At 36.6% G+C, this 19,540-nt stretch overlaps 1 protein-coding gene across 5 annotated transcripts in view; it reads left to right on the forward strand.

Moving 5' to 3' along the window:
* The window catches only part of LOC140117272 (beta-arrestin-1), a 171,274-nt gene that overhangs the window by 50,450 nt on the left and 101,284 nt on the right, over positions 1-19,540 (forward strand). The window contains exon 1 of one of the 5 annotated variants that reach the window (XM_072133800.1): positions 19,076-19,291. The exons of the other annotated variants lie outside the window; for them this stretch is intronic. Coding sequence (XP_071989901.1) covers positions 19,275-19,291 — 17 coding nt within the window. The 5' untranslated portion in view covers positions 19,076-19,274. Of the gene's footprint in view, positions 1-19,075; positions 19,292-19,540 lie in introns of those variants that run through there. 5 annotated transcript variants of the gene reach the window in all.

The following is a 19,540-nucleotide window of genomic DNA, read 5'->3' on the forward strand; positions in this document are numbered from 1 at the left end:
CTAGTGATGGCTGTATATACAGTATGTAGTAATCTCCTGAGCTCCCCCTAGTGGTGGCTGTATATACAGTATGTAGTAATCTCCTGAGCTCCCCCTAGTGGTGGCTGTATATACAGTATGTAGTAATCTCCTGAACTCCCCCTAATGGTGGTTGTATATACAGTATGTAGTAATCTCCTGAACTCCCCCTAGTGATGGCTGTATATACAGTATGTAGTAATCTCCTGAGCTCCTCCTAGTGATGGCTGTATATACAGTATGTAGTAATCTCCTGAACTCCCCCTAGTGGTGGTTGTATATACAGTATGTAGTAATATCCTGTGCTCCCCCTAGTGATGGCTGTATATACAGTATGTAGTAATCTCCTGAGCTCCCCCTAGTGGTGGCTGTATATACAGTATGTAGTAATCTCCTGAGCTCCCCCTAGTGGTGGCTGTATATACAGTATGTAGTAATCTCCTGAACTCCCCCTAATGGTGGTTGTATATACAGTATGTAGTAATCTCCTGAACTCCCCCTAGTGATGGCTGTATATACAGTATGTAGTAATCTCCTGAGCTCCTCCTAGTGATGGCTGTATATACAGTATGTAGTAATCTCCTGAGCTCCTCCTAGTGGTGGCTGTATATACAGTATGTAGTAATCTCCGGAGCTCCCCCTAGTGGTGGCTGTATATACAGTATGTAGTAATCTCTTGAGCTCCCCCTAGTGATGGCTGTATATACAGTATGTAGTAATCTCCTGAACTCCCCCTAGTGATGGCTGTATATACAGTATGTAGTAATCTCCTGAGCTCCTCCTAGTGGTGGCTGTATATACAGTATATAGTGATCTCCTGAGCTCCCCCTAGTGCTGGCTGTATATACAGTATGTAGTAATCTCCTGAGCTCCTCCTAGTGGTGGCTGTATATACAGTATGCAGTAATCTCCTGAGCTCTCCTAGTGGTGGCTGTATATACAGTATGTAGTAATCTCCGGAGCTCCCCTAGTGGTGGCTGTATATACAGTATGTAGTAATCTCCTGAGCTCTCCTAGTGGTGGTTGTATATACAGTATGTAGTAATCTCCTGAGCTCCCCTAGTGGTGGCTGTATATACAGTATGTAGTAATCTCCTGAGCTCCTCCTAGTGGTGGCTGTATATACAGTATGCAGTAATCTCCTGAGCTCTCCTAGTGGTGGCTGTATATACAGTATGTAGTAATCTCCGGAGCTCCCCTAGTGGTGGCTGTATATACAGTATGTAGTAATCTCCTGAGCTCTCCTAGTGGTGGTTGTATATACAGTATGTAGTAATCTCCTGAGCTCCCCTAGTGGTGGCTGTATATACAGTATGTAGTAATCTCCGGAGCTCCCCCTAGTGGTGGCTGTATATACAGTATATAGTAATCTCCTGAGCTGCCCCTAGTGGTGGCTGTATATACAGTATATAGTAATCTCCTGAGCTCCCCCTAGTGGTGGCTGTATATACAGTATGTAGTAATCTCCTGAGCTCCTCCTAGTGGTGGCTGTATATACAGTATGTAGTAATCTCCTGAGCTGCCCCTAGTGGTGGCTGTATATACAGTATATAGTGACCTCCTGAGCTCCCCCTAGTGGTGGCTGTATATACAGTATGTAGTAATCTCCTGAGCTCCCCTAGTGGTGGCTGTATATACAGTATGTAGTAATCTCCTGAGCTCCTCCTAGTGGTGGCTGTATATACAGTATGTAGTAATCTCCTGAGCTCCCCTAGTGGTGGCTGTATATACAGTATGTAGTAATCTCCTGAGCTCCCCTAGTGGTGACTGTATATACAGTATGTAGTAATCTCCTGAGCCCTCCCTAGTGGTGGCTGTATATACAGTATGTAGTAATCTCCTGAACTCCCCCTAGTGGTGGCTGTATATACAGTATGTAGTAATCTCCTGAGCTCCCCTAGTGGTGGTTGTATATACAGTATGTAGTAATCTCCTGATCTCCCCCTAGTGGTGGCTGTATATACAGTATGTAGTAATCTCCTGAGCTGCCCCTAGTGGTGGCTGTATATACAGTATGTAGTAATCTCCTGAGCTCCTCCTAGTGGTGGCTGTATATACCGTATGTAGTAATCTCCTGAGCTCCTCCTAGTGGTGGCTGTATATACAGTATGTAGTGATCTCCTGAGCTCCTCCTAGTGGTGGCTGTATATACAGTATGTAGTAATCTCCTGAGATATCTGATGTCTCTATAGGATATCATATTGATTGGTGCTTGGAGGCGCTGGATCCTGCCTTTACCCAGGACACAGAGCAAACATTGCAGATGCTGTATACAGTATGGCGGTATTATGTGGGCACAATGTAGAGCTAATATATGAGCACTGTATGAAGATGGTATTTGGCACAGTATGACAATAATTGTGTGCTGTGTGGGCAATGTTCGGTAGAGTTATATGGCTCAATAGTGAACGTTGTATACTCATAGTATTGGGATACGGTTTTGTAATATTTTTATATTTGAACATTGTATCATGTTGGATTTTGTGCACTATATAGCAGCAATTGAATACTGTTTAACGGAAGGACAGTATATATGCTATAATGTAAGATTTCTATTGTGCTATACTTTGTTACTACATGGCAGTAATATTAGAGCTCGGTATGATAGTTCTTAGCACATTATGGCGGTATTATTTATGTACTGTCTGGATACGAGCGTCATACAGTGATGTAAGCAGTTACTATATGGCGGTAATATATGAAAGTATACTGCTATGTCGTAGTAATAAAGGAACAGTATAATGCTGCTATTATATATTATCGCCATATAATGTCTAACCGTATTCTAATGATGGTTAGTCACTGTATGGAGGTAATATGAGAGCACGGTATGGTAGTATTAGGGCACCATCATGGGGAATACTTGTGCTGTGTAATCATATGTTATTATTTAGATATAGCACGGGAGTATCATGTAGTAACTTTATACTACACACTATATGATGTATTTACCTGCTGATGTTACGTGTATAACCAGGATGTTGTGTATACTGTGGATTGTATAGCATGGCGGTATTATAGTCCTTGATCTATACAATGGTTGATGATACCCTATCTTATAGCGGTTCTCATGTACTGATTCCGGACCAGTTAACTCATTACACCCAATTTCTGGTGCGGTCTCCGTTCCCTGCGGTGACCATGTGTCTCGTCCGCCTGTGTCCCTGTGACTCCGCCGGCCAAGCTGCCGGTAACATGCGGAGATCAGCCCATCATCTCATCACACAATCTGCCAGCGCCAGGTCCGGGTGAAAATGTTACGATTTCTTGCTGTATCTTATATGTATCCTATATGTATCATGTCCTTATCTTGTGTGTAACTTATATGTATCCTATATGTATCATGTCCTTATCTTGTGTGTAACTTATATGTATCCTATATGTATCATGTCCTTATCTTGTGTGTAACTTATATGTATCCTATATGTATCATATCCTTATCTTGTGTGTATCCAGTGTGTAACTTATATGTATCCTATATGTATCATGTCCTTATCTTGTGTGTATCTTATATGTATCCTATATGTATCATGTCCTTATCTTGTGTGTAACTTATATGTATCCTATATGTATCATGTCCTTATCTTGTGTGTATCCAGTGTGTAACTTATATGTATCCTATATGTATCATGTCCTTATCTTGTGTGTATCTAGTGTGTATCTTATATGTATCCTATATGTATCATGTCCTTATCTTGTGTGTATCTAGTGTGTATCTTATATGTATCCTATATGTATCATGTCCTTATCTAGTGTGTAACTTATATGTATCCTATATGTATCATGTCCTTATCTTGTGTGTATCTAGTGTGTATCTTATATGTATCCTATATGTATCATGTCCTTATCTTGTGTGTATCTAGTGTGTAACTTATATGTATCCTATATGTATCATGTCCTTATCTTGTGTGTATCCAGTGTGTAACTTATATGTATCCTATATGTATCATGTCCTTATCTTGTGTGTATCTTATATGTATCCTATATGTATCATGTCCTTATCTTGTGTGTATCCAGTGTGTAACTTATATGTATCCTATATGTATCACGTCCTTATCTTGTGTGTAACTTATATGTATCCTATATGTATCATGTCCTTATCTTGTGTGTATCTAGTGTGTAACTTATATGTATCCTATATGTATCATGTCCTTATCTTGTGTGTATCCAGTGTGTAACTTATATGTATCCTATATGTATCATGTCCTTATCTTGTGTGTATCTAGTGTGTATCTTATATGTATCCTATATGTATCACGTCCTTATCTTGTGTGTATCTAGTGTGTAACTTATATGTATCCTATATGTATCACGTCCTTATCTTGTGTGTATCTAGTGTGTATCTTATATGTATCCTATATGTATCATGTCCTTATCTTGTGTGTATCTAGTGTGTAACTTATATGTATCCTATATGTATCATGTCCTTATCTTGTGTGTATCCAGTGTGTAACTTATATGTATCCTATATGTATCATGTCCTTATCTTGTGTGTATCTAGTGTGTATCTTATATGTATCCTATATGTATCACGTCCTTATCTTGTGTGTATCTAGTGTGTAACTTATATGTATCCTATATGTATCACGTCCTTATCTTGTGTGTATCTAGTGTGTATCTTATATGTATCCTATATGTATCATGTCCTTATCTTGTGTGTATCTAGTGTGTAACTTATATGTATCCTATATGTATCATGTCCTTATCTTGTGTGTATCCAGTGTGTAACTTATATGTATCCTATATGTATCATGTCCTTATCTTGTGTGTATCTAGTGTGTATCTTATATGTATCCTATATGTATCACGTCCTTATCTTGTGTGTATCTAGTGTGTAACTTATATGTATCCTATATGTATCACGTCCTTATCTTGTGTGTATCTAGTGTGTATCTTATATGTATCCTATATGTATCATGTCCTTATCTTGTGTGTATCTAGTGTGTAACTTATATGTATCCTATATGTATCACGTCCTTATCTTGTGTGTATCTAGTGTGTATCTTATATGTATCCTATATGTATCATGTCCTTATCTTGTGTGTATCTAGTGTGTAACTTATATGTATCCTATATGTATCATGTCCTTATCTTGTGTGTATCTAGTGTGTATCTTATATGTATCCTATATGTATCACGTCCTTATCTTGTGTGTATCTAGTGTGTATCTTATATGTATCCTATATGTATCATGTCCTTATCTTGTGTGTATCTAGTGTGTAACTTATATGTATCCTATATGTATCATGTCCTTATCTTGTGTGTATCTAGTGTGTAACTTATATGTATCCTATATGTATCATGTCCTTATCTTGTGTGTATCTAGTGTGTAACTTATATGTATACTATATGTATCATGTCCTTATCTTGTGTGTATCTTATATGTATCCTATATGTATCATGTCCTTATCTTGTGTGTATCTAGTGTGTAACTTATATGTATCCTATATGTATCATGTCCTTATCTTGTGTGTATCTAGTGTGTAACTTATATGTATCCTATATGTATCATGTCCTTATCTTGTGTGTATCTAGTGTGTAACTTATATGTATCCTATATGTATCATGTCCTTATCTTGTGTGTATCTTATATGTATCCTATATGTATCATGTCCTTATCTTGTGTGTATCTAGTGTGTAACTTATATGTATCCTATATGTATCATGTCCTTATCTTGTGTGTATCTAGTGTGTAACTTATATGTATCCTATATGTATCATGTCCTTATCTTGTGTGTATCTAGTGTGTAACTTATATGTATCCTATATGTATCATGTCCTTATCTTGTGTGTATCCAGTGTGTAACTTATATGTATCCTATATGTATCATGTCCTTATCTTGTGTGTATCTAGTGTGTAACTTATATGTATCCTATATGTATCATGTCCTTATCTTGTGTGTATCCAGTGTGTAACTTATATGTATCCTATATGTATCATGTCCTTATCTTGTGTGTAACTTATATGTATCCTATATGTATCATGTCCTTATCTTGTGTGTATCTAGTGTGTAACTTATATGTATCCTATATGTATCATGTCCTTATCTTGTGTGTATCTAGTGTGTAACTTATATGTATCCTATATGTATCATGTCCTTATCTTGTGTGTATCTTATATGTATCCTATATGTATCATATCCTTATCTTGTGTGTATCCAGTGTGTAACTTGTATGTATCCTATATGTATCACGTCCTTATCTTGTGTGTATCTTATATGTATCCTATATGTATCATGTCCTTATCTTGTGTGTATCTTATATGTATCCTATATGTATCATGTCCTTATCTTGTGTGTAACTTATATGTATCCTATATGTATCATGTCCTTATCTTGTGTGTATCTAGTGTGTAACTTATATGTATCCTATATGTATCATATCCTTATCTTGTGTGTATCCAGTGTGTAACTTATATGTATCCTATATGTATCACGTCCTTATCTTGTGTGTATCCAGTGTGTAACTTATATGTATCCTATATGTATCATGTCCTTATCTTGTGTGTATCTAGTGTGTATCTTATACGTATCCTATATGTATCACGTCCTTATCTTGTGTGTATCTTATATGTATCCTATATGTATCATGTCCTTATCTTGTGTGTATCTAGTGTGTATCTTATATGTATCCTATATGTATCATGTCCTTATCTTGTGTGTATCTTATATGTATCCTATATGTATCATGTCCTTATCTTGTGTGTATCTAGTGTGTAACTTATATGTATCCTATATGTATCACGTCCTTATCTTGTGTGTATCCAGTGTGTAACTTATATGTATCCTATATGTATCATGTCCTTATCTTGTGTGTATCCAGTGTGTAACTTATATGTATCCTATATGTATCATGTCCTTATCTTGTGTGTATCTTATATGTATCCTATATGTATCATGTCCTTATCTTGTGTGTATCCAGTGTGTAACTTATATGTATCCTATATGTATCACGTCCTTATCTTGTGTGTAACTTATATGTATCCTATATGTATCATGTCCTTATCTTGTGTGTATCCAGTGTGTAACTTATATGTATCCTATATGTATCATGTCCTTATCTTGTGTGTATCTAGTGTGTAACTTATATGTATCCTATATGTATCATGTCCTTATCTTGTGTGTATCCAGTGTGTAACTTATATGTATCCTATATGTATCATGTCCTTATCTTGTGTGTATCTTATATGTATCCTATATGTATCACGTCCTTATCTTGTGTGTATCTAGTGTGTAACTTATATGTATCCTATATGTATCACGTCCTTATCTTGTTTGTATCCAGTGTGTAACTTATATGTATCCTATATGTATCATGTCCTTATCTTGTGTGTATCCAGTGTGTAACTTATATGTATCCTATATGTATCACGTCCTTATCTTGTGTGTAACTTATATGTATCCTATATGTATCATGTCCTTATCTTGTGTGTATCCAGTGTGTAACTTATATGTATCCTATATGTATCATGTCCTTATCTTGTGTGTATCTAGTGTGTAACTTATATGTATCCTATATGTATCATGTCCTTATCTTGTGTGTATCCAGTGTGTAACTTATATGTATCCTATATGTATCATGTCCTTATCTTGTGTGTATCTTATATGTATCCTATATGTATCACGTCCTTATCTTGTGTGTATCTAGTGTGTAACTTATATGTATCCTATATGTATCACGTCCTTATCTTGTTTGTATCCAGTGTGTAACTTATATGTATCCTATATGTATCATGTCCTTATCTTGTGTGTATCCAGTGTGTAACTTATATGTATCCTATATGTATCACGTCCTTATCTTGTGTGTATCTAGTGTGTAACTTATATGTATCCTATATGTATCACGTCCTTATCTTGTTTGTATCCAGTGTGTAACTTATATGTATCCTATATGTATCATGTCCTTATCTTGTGTGTATCCAGTGTGTAACTTATATGTATCCTATATGTATCATGTCCTTATCTTGTGTGTAACTTATATGTATCCTATATGTATCATGTCCTTATCTTGTGTGTATCTAGTGTGTAACTTATATGTATCCTATATGTATCACGTCCTTATCTTGTGTGTATCCAGTGTGTAACTTATATGTATCCTATATGTATCATGTCCTTATCTTGTGTGTATCTTATATGTATCCTATATGTATCATGTCCTTATCTTGTGTGTATCTAGTGTGTAACTTATATGTATCCTATATGTATCATGTCCTTATCTTGTGTGTATCTTATATGTATCCTATATGTATCCTATATGTATCATGTCCTTATCTTGTGTGTATCCAGTGTGTAACTTATATGTATCCTATATGTATCATGTCCTTATCTTGTGTGTATCTAGTGTGTAACTTATATGTATCCTATATGTATCATGTCCTTATCTTGTGTGTATCTAGTGTGTAACTTATATGTATACTATATGTATCATGTCCTTATCTTGTGTGTATCTTATATGTATCCTATATGTATCATATCCTTATCTTGTGTGTATCTTATATGTATCCTATATGTATCATGTCCTTATCTTGTGTGTATCTTATATGTATCCTATATGTATCATGTCCTTATCTTGTGTGTATCTTATATGTATCCTATATGTATCCTATATGTATCATGTCCTTATCTTGTGTGTATCCAGTGTGTAACTTATATGTATCCTATATGTATCATGTCCTTATCTTGTGTGTAACTTATATGTATCCTATATGTATCATGTCCTTATCTTGTGTGTAACTTATATGTATCCTATATGTATCATGTCCTTATCTAGTGTGTAACTTATATGTATCCTATATGTATCATGTCCTTATCTAGTGTGTAACTTATATGTATCCTATATGTATCATGTCCTTATCTTGTGTGTATCCAGTGTGTAACTTATATGTATCCTATATGTATCATGTCCTTATCTTGTGTGTATCCAGTGTGTAACTTATATGTATCCTATATGTATCATGTCCTTATCTTGTGTGTAACTTATATGTATCCTATATGTATCATGTCCTTATCTTGTGTGTAACTTATATGTATCCTATATGTATCATGTCCTTATCTAGTGTGTAACTTATATGTATCCTATATGTATCATGTCCTTATCTAGTGTGTAACTTATATGTATCCTATATGTATCACGTCCTTATCTTGTGTGTAACTTATATGTATCCTATATGTATCATGTCCTTATCTTGTGTGTATCTTATATGTATCCTATATGTATCATGTCCTTATCTTGTGTGTATCCAGTGTGTAACTTATATGTATCCTATATGTATCATGTCCTTATCTTGTGTGTATCTAGTGTGTAACTTATATGTATCCTATATGTATCATGTCCTTATCTTGTGTGTAACTTATATGTATCCTATATGTATCATGTCCTTATCTAGTGTGTAACTTATATGTATCCTATATGTATCATGTCCTTATCTTGTGTGTAACTTATATGTATCCTATATGTATCATGTCCTTATCTTGTGTGTATCTTATATGTATCCTATATGTATCATGTCCTTATCTTGTGTGTATCTAGTGTGTAACTTATATGTATCCTATATGTATCATGTCCTTATCTTGTGTGTATCTAGTGTGTAACTTATATGTATCCTATATGTATCATGTCCTTATCTTGTGTGTATCTTATATGTATCCTATATGTATCATGTCCTTATCTTGTGTGTATCTTGTGTGTAACTTATATGTATCCTATATGTATCATGTCCTTATCTTGTGTGTATCCAGTGTGTAACTTATATGTATCCTATATGTATCATGTCCTTATCTTGTGTGTATCTAGTGTGTAACTTATATGTATCCTATATGTATCATGTCCTTATCTTGTGTGTAACTTATATGTATCCTATATGTATCATGTCCTTATCTTGTGTGTATCTTATATGTATCCTATATGTATCATGTCCTTATCTTGTGTGTATCTAGTGTGTAACTTATATGTATCCTATATGTATCATGTCCTTATCTTGTGTGTATCTAGTGTGTAACTTATATGTATCCTATATGTATCATGTCCTTATCTTGTGTGTATCTTATATGTATCCTATATGTATCATGTCCTTATCTTGTGTGTATCTTGTGTGTAACTTATATGTATCCTATATGTATCATGTCCTTATCTTGTGTGTATCCAGTGTGTAACTTATATGTATCCTATATGTATCATGTCCTTATCTTGTGTGTATCTAGTGTGTAACTTATATGTATCCTATATGTATCATGTCCTTATCTTGTGTGTATCTAGTGTGTAACTTATATGTATACTATATGTATCATGTCCTTATCTTGTGTGTATCTAGTGTGTAACTTATATGTATCCTATATGTATCATGTCCTTATCTTGTGTGTAACTTATATGTATCCTATATGTATCATGTCCTTATCTTGTGTGTAACTTATATGTATCCTATATGTATCATGTCCTTATCTTGTGTGTATCCAGTGTGTAACTTATATGTATCCTATATGTATCACGTCCTTATCTTGTGTGTATCTAGTGTGTAACTTATATGTATCCTATATGTATCATGTCCTTATCTTGTGTGTAACTTATATGTATCCTATATGTATCACGTCCTTATCTTGTGTGTATCTAGTGTGTATCTTATATGTATCCTATATGTATCATGTCCTTATCTTGTGTGTATCTAGTGTGTAACTTATATGTATCCTATATGTATCACGTCCTTATCTTGTGTGTATCTAGTGTGTAACTTATATGTATCCTATATGTATCATGTCCTTATCTTGTGTGTATCTAGTGTGTAACTTATATGTATCCTATATGTATCATGTCCTTATCTTGTGTGTAACTTATATGTATCCTATATGTATCACGTCCTTATCTTGTGTGTATCTAGTGTGTATCTTATATGTATCCTATATGTATCATGTCCTTATCTTGTGTGTATCTAGTGTGTAACTTATATGTATCCTATATGTATCATGTCCTTATCTTGTGTGTATCTTATATGTATCCTATATGTATCATATCCTTATCTTGTGTGTATCCAGTGTGTAACTTGTATGTATCCTATATGTATCACGTCCTTATCTTGTGTGTATCTTATATGTATCCTATATGTATCATGTCCTTATCTTGTGTGTATCTTATATGTATCCTATATGTATCATGTCCTTATCTTGTGTGTAACTTATATGTATCCTATATGTATCACGTCCTTATCTTGTGTGTATCTAGTGTGTATCTTATATGTATCCTATATGTATCATGTCCTTATCTTGTGTGTATCTAGTGTGTAACTTATATGTATCCTATATGTATCATGTCCTTATCTTGTGTGTATCTAGTGTGTAACTTATATGTATCCTATATGTATCATGTCCTTATCTTGTGTGTATCTTATATGTATCCTATATGTATCATATCCTTATCTTGTGTGTATCCAGTGTGTAACTTATATGTATCCTATATGTATCATGTCCTTATCTTGTGTGTAACTTATATGTATCCTATATGTATCACGTCCTTATCTTGTGTGTATCTAGTGTGTATCTTATATGTATCCTATATGTATCATGTCCTTATCTTGTGTGTATCTAGTGTGTAACTTATATGTATCCTATATGTATCATGTCCTTATCTTGTGTGTATCTTATATGTATCCTATATGTATCATATCCTTATCTTGTGTGTATCCAGTGTGTAACTTGTATGTATCCTATATGTATCACGTCCTTATCTTGTGTGTATCTTATATGTATCCTATATGTATCATGTCCTTATCTTGTGTGTATCTTATATGTATCCTATATGTATCATGTCCTTATCTTGTGTATCCAGTGTGTATCTTATATGTATCCTATATGTATCATGTCCTTATCTTGTGTGTATCTAGTGTGTAACTTATATGTATCCTATATGTATCATGTCCTTATCTTGTGTGTAACTTATATGTATCCTATATGTATCACGTCCTTATCTTGTGTGTATCTAGTGTGTATCTTATATGTATCCTATATGTATCATATCCTTATCTTGTGTGTATCCAGTGTGTAACTTATATGTATCCTATATGTATCATGTCCTTATCTTGTGTGTAACTTATATGTATCCTATATGTATCACGTCCTTATCTTGTGTGTATCTTATATGTATCCTATATGTATCATGTCCTTATCTTGTGTGTAACTTATATGTATCCTATATGTATCATGTCCTTATCTTGTGTGTATCTAGTGTGTAACTTATATGTATCCTATATGTATCATATCCTTATCTTGTGTGTATCCAGTGTGTAACTTATATGTATCCTATATGTATCATGTCCTTATCTTGTGTGTAACTTATATGTATCCTATATGTATCACGTCCTTATCTTGTGTGTATCTTATATGTATCCTATATGTATCATGTCCTTATCTTGTGTGTATCTAGTGTGTAACTTATATGTATCCTATATGTATCACGTCCTTATCTTGTGTGTATCCAGTGTGTAACTTATATGTATCCTATATGTATCATGTCCTTATCTTGTGTGTATCCAGTGTGTAACTTATATGTATCCTATATGTATCATGTCCTTATCTTGTGTGTATCTTATATGTATCCTATATGTATCATGTCCTTATCTTGTGTGTATCCAGTGTGTAACTTATATGTATCCTATATGTATCATGTCCTTATCTTGTGTGTATCTAGTGTGTAACTTATATGTATCCTATATGTATCATGTCCTTATCTTGTGTGTATCTTATATGTATCCTATATGTATCACGTCCTTATCTTGTGTGTAACTTATATGTATCCTATATGTATCATGTCCTTATCTTGTGTGTATCTAGTGTGTAACTTATATGTATCCTATATGTATCATGTCCTTATCTTGTGTGTATCCAGTGTGTAACTTATATGTATCCTATATGTATCATGTCCTTATCTTGTGTGTAACTTATATGTATCCTATATGTATCACGTCCTTATCTTGTGTGTATCTAGTGTGTAACTTATATGTATCCTATATGTATCACGTCCTTATCTTGTGTGTATCCAGTGTGTAACTTATATGTATCCTATATGTATCATGTCCTTATCTTGTGTGTATCCAGTGTGTAACTTATATGTATCCTATATGTATCATGTCCTTATCTTGTGTGTATCTTATATGTATCCTATATGTATCATGTCCTTATCTTGTGTGTATCTAGTGTGTAACTTATATGTATCCTATATGTATCATGTCCTTATCTTGTGTGTATCTAGTGTGTAACTTATATGTATCCTATATGTATCATGTCCTTATCTTGTGTGTAACTTATATGTATCCTATATGTATCACGTCCTTATCTTGTGTGTATCCAGTGTGTAACTTATATGTATCCTATATGTATCATGTCCTTATCTTGTGTGTATCTTATATGTATCCTATATGTATCATGTCCTTATCTTGTGTGTATCTTATATGTATCCTATATGTATCATGTCCTTATCTTGTGTGTATCTAGTGTGTAACTTATATGTATCCTATATGTATCATGTCCTTATCTTGTGTGTATCTTATATGTATCCTATATGTATCATGTCCTTATCTTGTGTGTATCCAGTGTGTAACTTATATGTATCCTATATGTATCATGTCCTTATCTTGTGTGTATCCAGTGTGTAACTTATATGTATCCTATATGTATCATGTCCTTATCTTGTGTGTATCTAGTGTGTAACTTATATGTATCCTATATGTATCATGTCCTTATCTTGTGTGTATCTAGTGTGTAACTTATATGTATCCTATATGTATCATGTCCTTATCTTGTGTGTATCTAGTGTGTAACTTATATGTATCCTATATGTATCATGTCCTTATCTTGTGTGTATCTAGTGTGTAACTTATATGTATCCTATATGTATCATGTCCTTATCTTGTGTGTATCTAGTGTGTAACTTATATGTATCCTATATGTATCATGTCCTTATCTTGTGTGTATCTTATATGTATCCTATATGTATCATGTCCTTATCTTGTGTGTATCTTATATGTATCCTATATGTATCATGTCCTTATCTTGTGTGTATCTTATATGTATCCTATATGTATCATGTCCTTATCTTGTGTGTAACTTATATGTATCCTATATGTATCACGTCCTTATCTTGTGTGTAACTTATATGTATCCTATATGTATCATGCCCTTATCTTGTGTGTATCTAGTGTGTAACTTATATGTATCCTATATGTATCACGTCCTTATCTTGTGTGTATCCAGTGTGTATCTTATATGTATCCTATATGTATCATGTCCTTATCTTGTGTGTATCTTATATGTATCCTATATGTATCTTGTCCTTATCTTGTGTGTATCTTATATGTATCCTATATGTATCATGTCCTTATCTTGTGTGTATCTTATATGTATCCTATATGTATCATGTCCTTATCTTGTGTGTATCTTATATGTATCCTATATGTATCATGTCCTTATCTTGTGTGTAACTTATATGTATCCTATATGTATCACGTCCTTATCTTGTGTGTAACTTATATGTATCCTATATGTATCATGTCCTTATCTTGTGTGTATCTAGTGTGTAACTTATATGTATCCTATATGTATCACGTCCTTATCTTGTGTGTATCCAGTGTGTATCTTATATGTATCCTATATGTATCATGTCCTTATCTTGTGTGTATCTTATATGTATCCTATATGTATCATGTCCTTATCTTGTGTGTATCTAGTGTGTAACTTATATGTATCCTATATGTATCACGTCCTTATCTTGTGTGTATCCAGTGTGTAACTTATATGTATCCTATATGTATCATGTCCTTATCTTGTGTGTATCTAGTGTGTAACTTATATGTATCCTATATGTATCATGTCCTTATCTTGTGTGTATCTTATATGTATCCTATATGTATCTTGTCCTTATCTTGTGTGTATCTAGTGTGTAACTTATATGTATCCTATATGTATCATGTCCTTATCTTGTGTGTATCTAGTGTGTAACTTATATGTATCCTATATGTATCATGTCCTTATCTTGTGTGTAACTTATATGTATCCTATATGTATCATGTCCTTATCTTGTGTGTATCCAGTGTGTAACTTATAAGTATCCTATATGTATCATGTCCTTATCTTGTGTGTAACTTATATGTATCCTATATGTATCATGTCCTTATCTTGTGTGTATCTAGTGTGTAACTTATATGTATCCTATATGTATCATGTCCTTATCTTGTGTGTATCTAGTGTGTAACTTATATGTATCCTATATGTATCATGTCCTTATCTTGTGTGTATCTTATATGTATCCTATATGTATCATGTCCTTATCTTGTGTGTATCTTATATGTATCCTATATGTATCATGTCCTTATCTTGTGTGTATCTAGTGTGTAACTTATATGTATCCTATATGTATCATGTCCTTATCTTGTGTGTATCTTATATGTATCCTATATGTATCTTGTCCTTATCTTGTGTGTATCGAGTGTGTAACTTGTGTGTATGTTTTATGTATCTTGTATTTTTCTGTAACTTTTCACTTTCTATCAGACATCACTTTGCAGTTTTTGGCCTTTATAGGATTTTGTTAGTATGTAAGCAGCAGAAGACTTATTTGATGGGGATATTCAGTCCTATATAAATCAATATTTCCCAATAAAGGGCAACTGGATCGGAAAAGGATCTGTGGGGGTCTGAATGGAGTTGGGAGTCACATAGTTGTAGAGTTTCCCCACTCATGTCTATGTGACTGCCAGAGATAACTGAGCGCTGTACCCCCCATCTCCACCAGTCCTATAGAAGGGAATGGGGCAGCAGTACAGTGCAGCGATACATTGTAACAAACCAAAAATCAGCATCGGAGGTCGATGTGACTTGTCCACACAACGTTGTAGAACATATTCAGCTAATCTGGAGCTCCTGAAACGCTCTGTGCTGCTGTGGTATTATTGTACTGATGGGGCTGTGCACGTGTGGCCCTGCTGGTCCTGGAGGTCAGTATTTGGGGCCCGGTCTTTGCAGGGTTTGTACAGAGGGAACTCTCTTATGTTCCAGTCTTCCCAGAACTGTCCAGCTGCCGCGTCCGGAGAGTCACTAACCACAAGGAATATTTTCCCAGAATCCTCCAGCTCCCGGATTAACAGGATTATAGGGAATCAATGTCCTGCATCTGGGAAGCAGGAAATAGATACAGAGCACAGGGAGATGTCTAGATATATGTGTATATGCAGGGGGGGGGGATATCTAGATATATATGCAGGGGGGGGGGGTATCTAGATATATGTGTATATACAGGGCGGGGGGATATCTAGATATATGTGTATATGCAGGGGGGGGGGATATCTAGATATATATGCAGGGGGGGTATCTAGATATATGTGTATATACAGGACGGGGGGATATCTAGATATATGTGTATATGCAGGGGGGGGGGGATATCTAGATATATGTGTATATGCAGGGGGGGGGATATCTAGATATATATGCAGGGGGGGTATCTAGATATATGTGTATATACAGGGCGGGGGGATATCTAGATATATGTGTATATGCAGGGGGGGGGATATCTAGATATATATGCAGGGGGGGTATCTAGATATATGTGTATATACAGGGCGGGGGGATATCTAGATATATGTGTATATGCAGGGGGGGGGATATCTAGATATATATGCAGGGGGGGTATCTAGATATATGTGTATATACAGGGCGGGGGGATATCTAGATATATGTGTATATGCAGGGGGGGGGATATCTAGATATATATGCAGGGGGGGTATCTAGATATGTGTGTATGTACAGGGGGGCTATCTAGATATATGTGTATACACAGGGGAGGATATCTAAATATATATGCGGGGGGGGTATCTAGATATGTGTGTATGTACAGGGGGGCTATCTAGATATATATGGGGGGGATATCTGTGTATATACAGGGGGGGATATCTACATATATGTGACTACAGTTATGACCATAAGTTTTGAGAATGATACAAATGTTAATAGTTACAAAGTCTCCTGCATCAGGTTATATAATGGTAATTTGCATATACTCCAGAATGTTATAAAGAGCGATCAGCTTAACAGTCAATATTTGCCTAGAAAATGAACTTTTCCCCCCAAAACACATTTCAACTTCATTGCAGGCGCCTTAGGCGGAGCAGCTGCCATGGTGTCAGTGATGGCTCCAGTAACACAGGTGCGGGGGCTGATGGGGACAGGGCTGGAGATCAATCTGTCATGATTAAGTAAGAATCTCACCACTGGACACTTTACAAGGAGGCTGGTGCTTGGCAACATTGTTTCTCTTATGTTAACCATGGTTATCTCTAAAGAAACACGTGCAGTCATCATTGCACTGCACAAAACTGGCCTAACAGGGAAGAGTATCGCAGCTAGAAAGATTGCACCTCAGTCACCAATCTATCGCATCATCAAGGAATTCAAGGAGAGAGGTTCCATTGTTGCCAAAAAGGCTCCAGGGCCCAAGAAGGACCAGCAAGCGCCAGGAGCGTCTCTTACAAGTGTTTCAGCTTGGGGATGGGGCTCCCAGCAGTGCAGAGCTTGCTCAGGAATGGCAGCAGGCAGGTGTGAGGCATCTGCACGCACTGTGACACTGCGGAGACTCTTGGAGCAAGGCCTGGTGTCCAGGAGGGCAGCAAAGAAGCCACTTCTCTCCAGAAAAAAACATCAGGGACAGACTGATATCCTGCAAAAGGTACAGGGAGTGGACTGCTGAGGACTGGGGGAAAGTCATTGGGGCAGATTTATCAAGCAGTCTGAAAGTCAGAATATTTCCAATTGCCCATGGCAACCAATCACAGCTCCCCTTTAAAATATTCATGAGCACTGGTGAAATGAAAGCTGAGCTGCGATTGGTTGCCATGGGCAACTGGAAATATTCTGACTTTCAGACTGCTTGATAAATCTGCCCCATTGTCTCTGATGAATCCCCTTTCCGATTGTTTGGAAAATCTGGAAAACATCTTGTTGGGAGAAGACAAGGTGAGGGATTCCACCAGTCTTGTCTCCTGCCACCTGTAAAGCCTCCTGCAACCATTCATGTGTGGGGCGGCTTCTCAGCCAAGGGAATCGGCTCTCTCACAGTCTTGCCTAAAAACTCATCCATGAATGAAGAATGGGACCAGAATTTCCTCCAAGAGCAACTTCTCCCAACCATCCAGGAGCAGTTTGGTGATGAGCAATGCCTTCTCCAGCATGATGGAGCACCTGCCATAAAGCAAAGGGGAGAACTAAATGGCTCAGGGAACAAAACATAAAGATTTTGGGTCCATGGCCTGGAAACTCCCCAGATCTTAATCCCATTGAGAACTTGTGGTCAATCATCAAGAGACGGGAGGACAAACAAAAACCAACAAATTGTGACACAATGCAGCAGTGATTGTGCAGGAATGGACGGCTACTCCTTCTCACTGACAATAAAAGCTTCTGTTCCTTATAATATGATTGCACTTGTATTTCTGTATGTGATAACAACATCTGACAAACCAGAGGGACACATCATGTGAAAGTATAATATTTGTGTCATTCTCAAAACTTATGGCCATGACTGTATATACAGGGGGATATCTAGATATATGTGTGTATCTATACAGAGGAGTAAGGACTATCTATGTTTCCATCTATTGTCAGACTTGTGATCCTCATTACAGCCGTGGCAGCTCCTGGTTCTTCTCTCTGTACAGACCACAGATCGGACATGTCCGCTGCCCATCATTACACGGCGGAGATTTCCTTCCTCCATTCATGGCTCACCACACGCCGCAGACACTTGTTATGCCAGTCCTGTCCCCATCCGCACACAAGACGGCGGAGGAACGACAGACAAAAGCCACAATTATAATATCCCCCCAGTGTCGGTGTGTCTGTTTCTATGTGTCTGCGTCTGGCTGGGCTTTCGTTTCTGTGTGTCTGGTTGTTCCTTTCTGCGTCTGGGTGTTTGTTTCTGTGTGTCAGTGGGTTGTGATGCAGCAGCTGCGGCTTTCTCTGCATCGCATTGTGTTTGGCGAGGAGGGAGGCAGCGGCGGGGAGGGGGAAGGAGCCGGTCGCATTGTAGAGGGGGGACTGTATGTAGAGGCAGCGGCGGGGAGGGGGATGGAGCCGGTTGCATCGTAGAGGCAGCGGCCGCTCGCTGCTCCGGAGCCATGTCCCTGCACACTGCTAAATGGATTATGTGCCGACTGACGGCAGAAGCCACATAGGAAGACGGAGGCCGGGCACCGAGGCGAGCCAGCGCCGGGCACGGCAGGCCTACTCATGGAGAATATATTCCTGTGAGTACCAACCTCCGCCCATCACTGCCAAGGACAAGACCTGCTGCACCTCACCCCCAGGTCTCATCACAGCCCCAAGTATATGGGTGGTCTCATCATAGCCCCCTATATACAGGTGGTCTCATCATAGCCCCATGTATACCGGTGGTCTCATCATAGCCCCCTGTATACTAGTTGTTTCATCATAGCCCCATGTACATGAGTGGTCTCATCATAGCCCCCTATATACAGGTGGTCTCATCATAGCCC

This window comes from Engystomops pustulosus, chromosome 2 (genome assembly GCF_040894005.1).
Source record: "Engystomops pustulosus chromosome 2, aEngPut4.maternal, whole genome shotgun sequence".
Taxonomy (NCBI): Eukaryota; Metazoa; Chordata; class Amphibia; order Anura; family Leptodactylidae; genus Engystomops; species Engystomops pustulosus.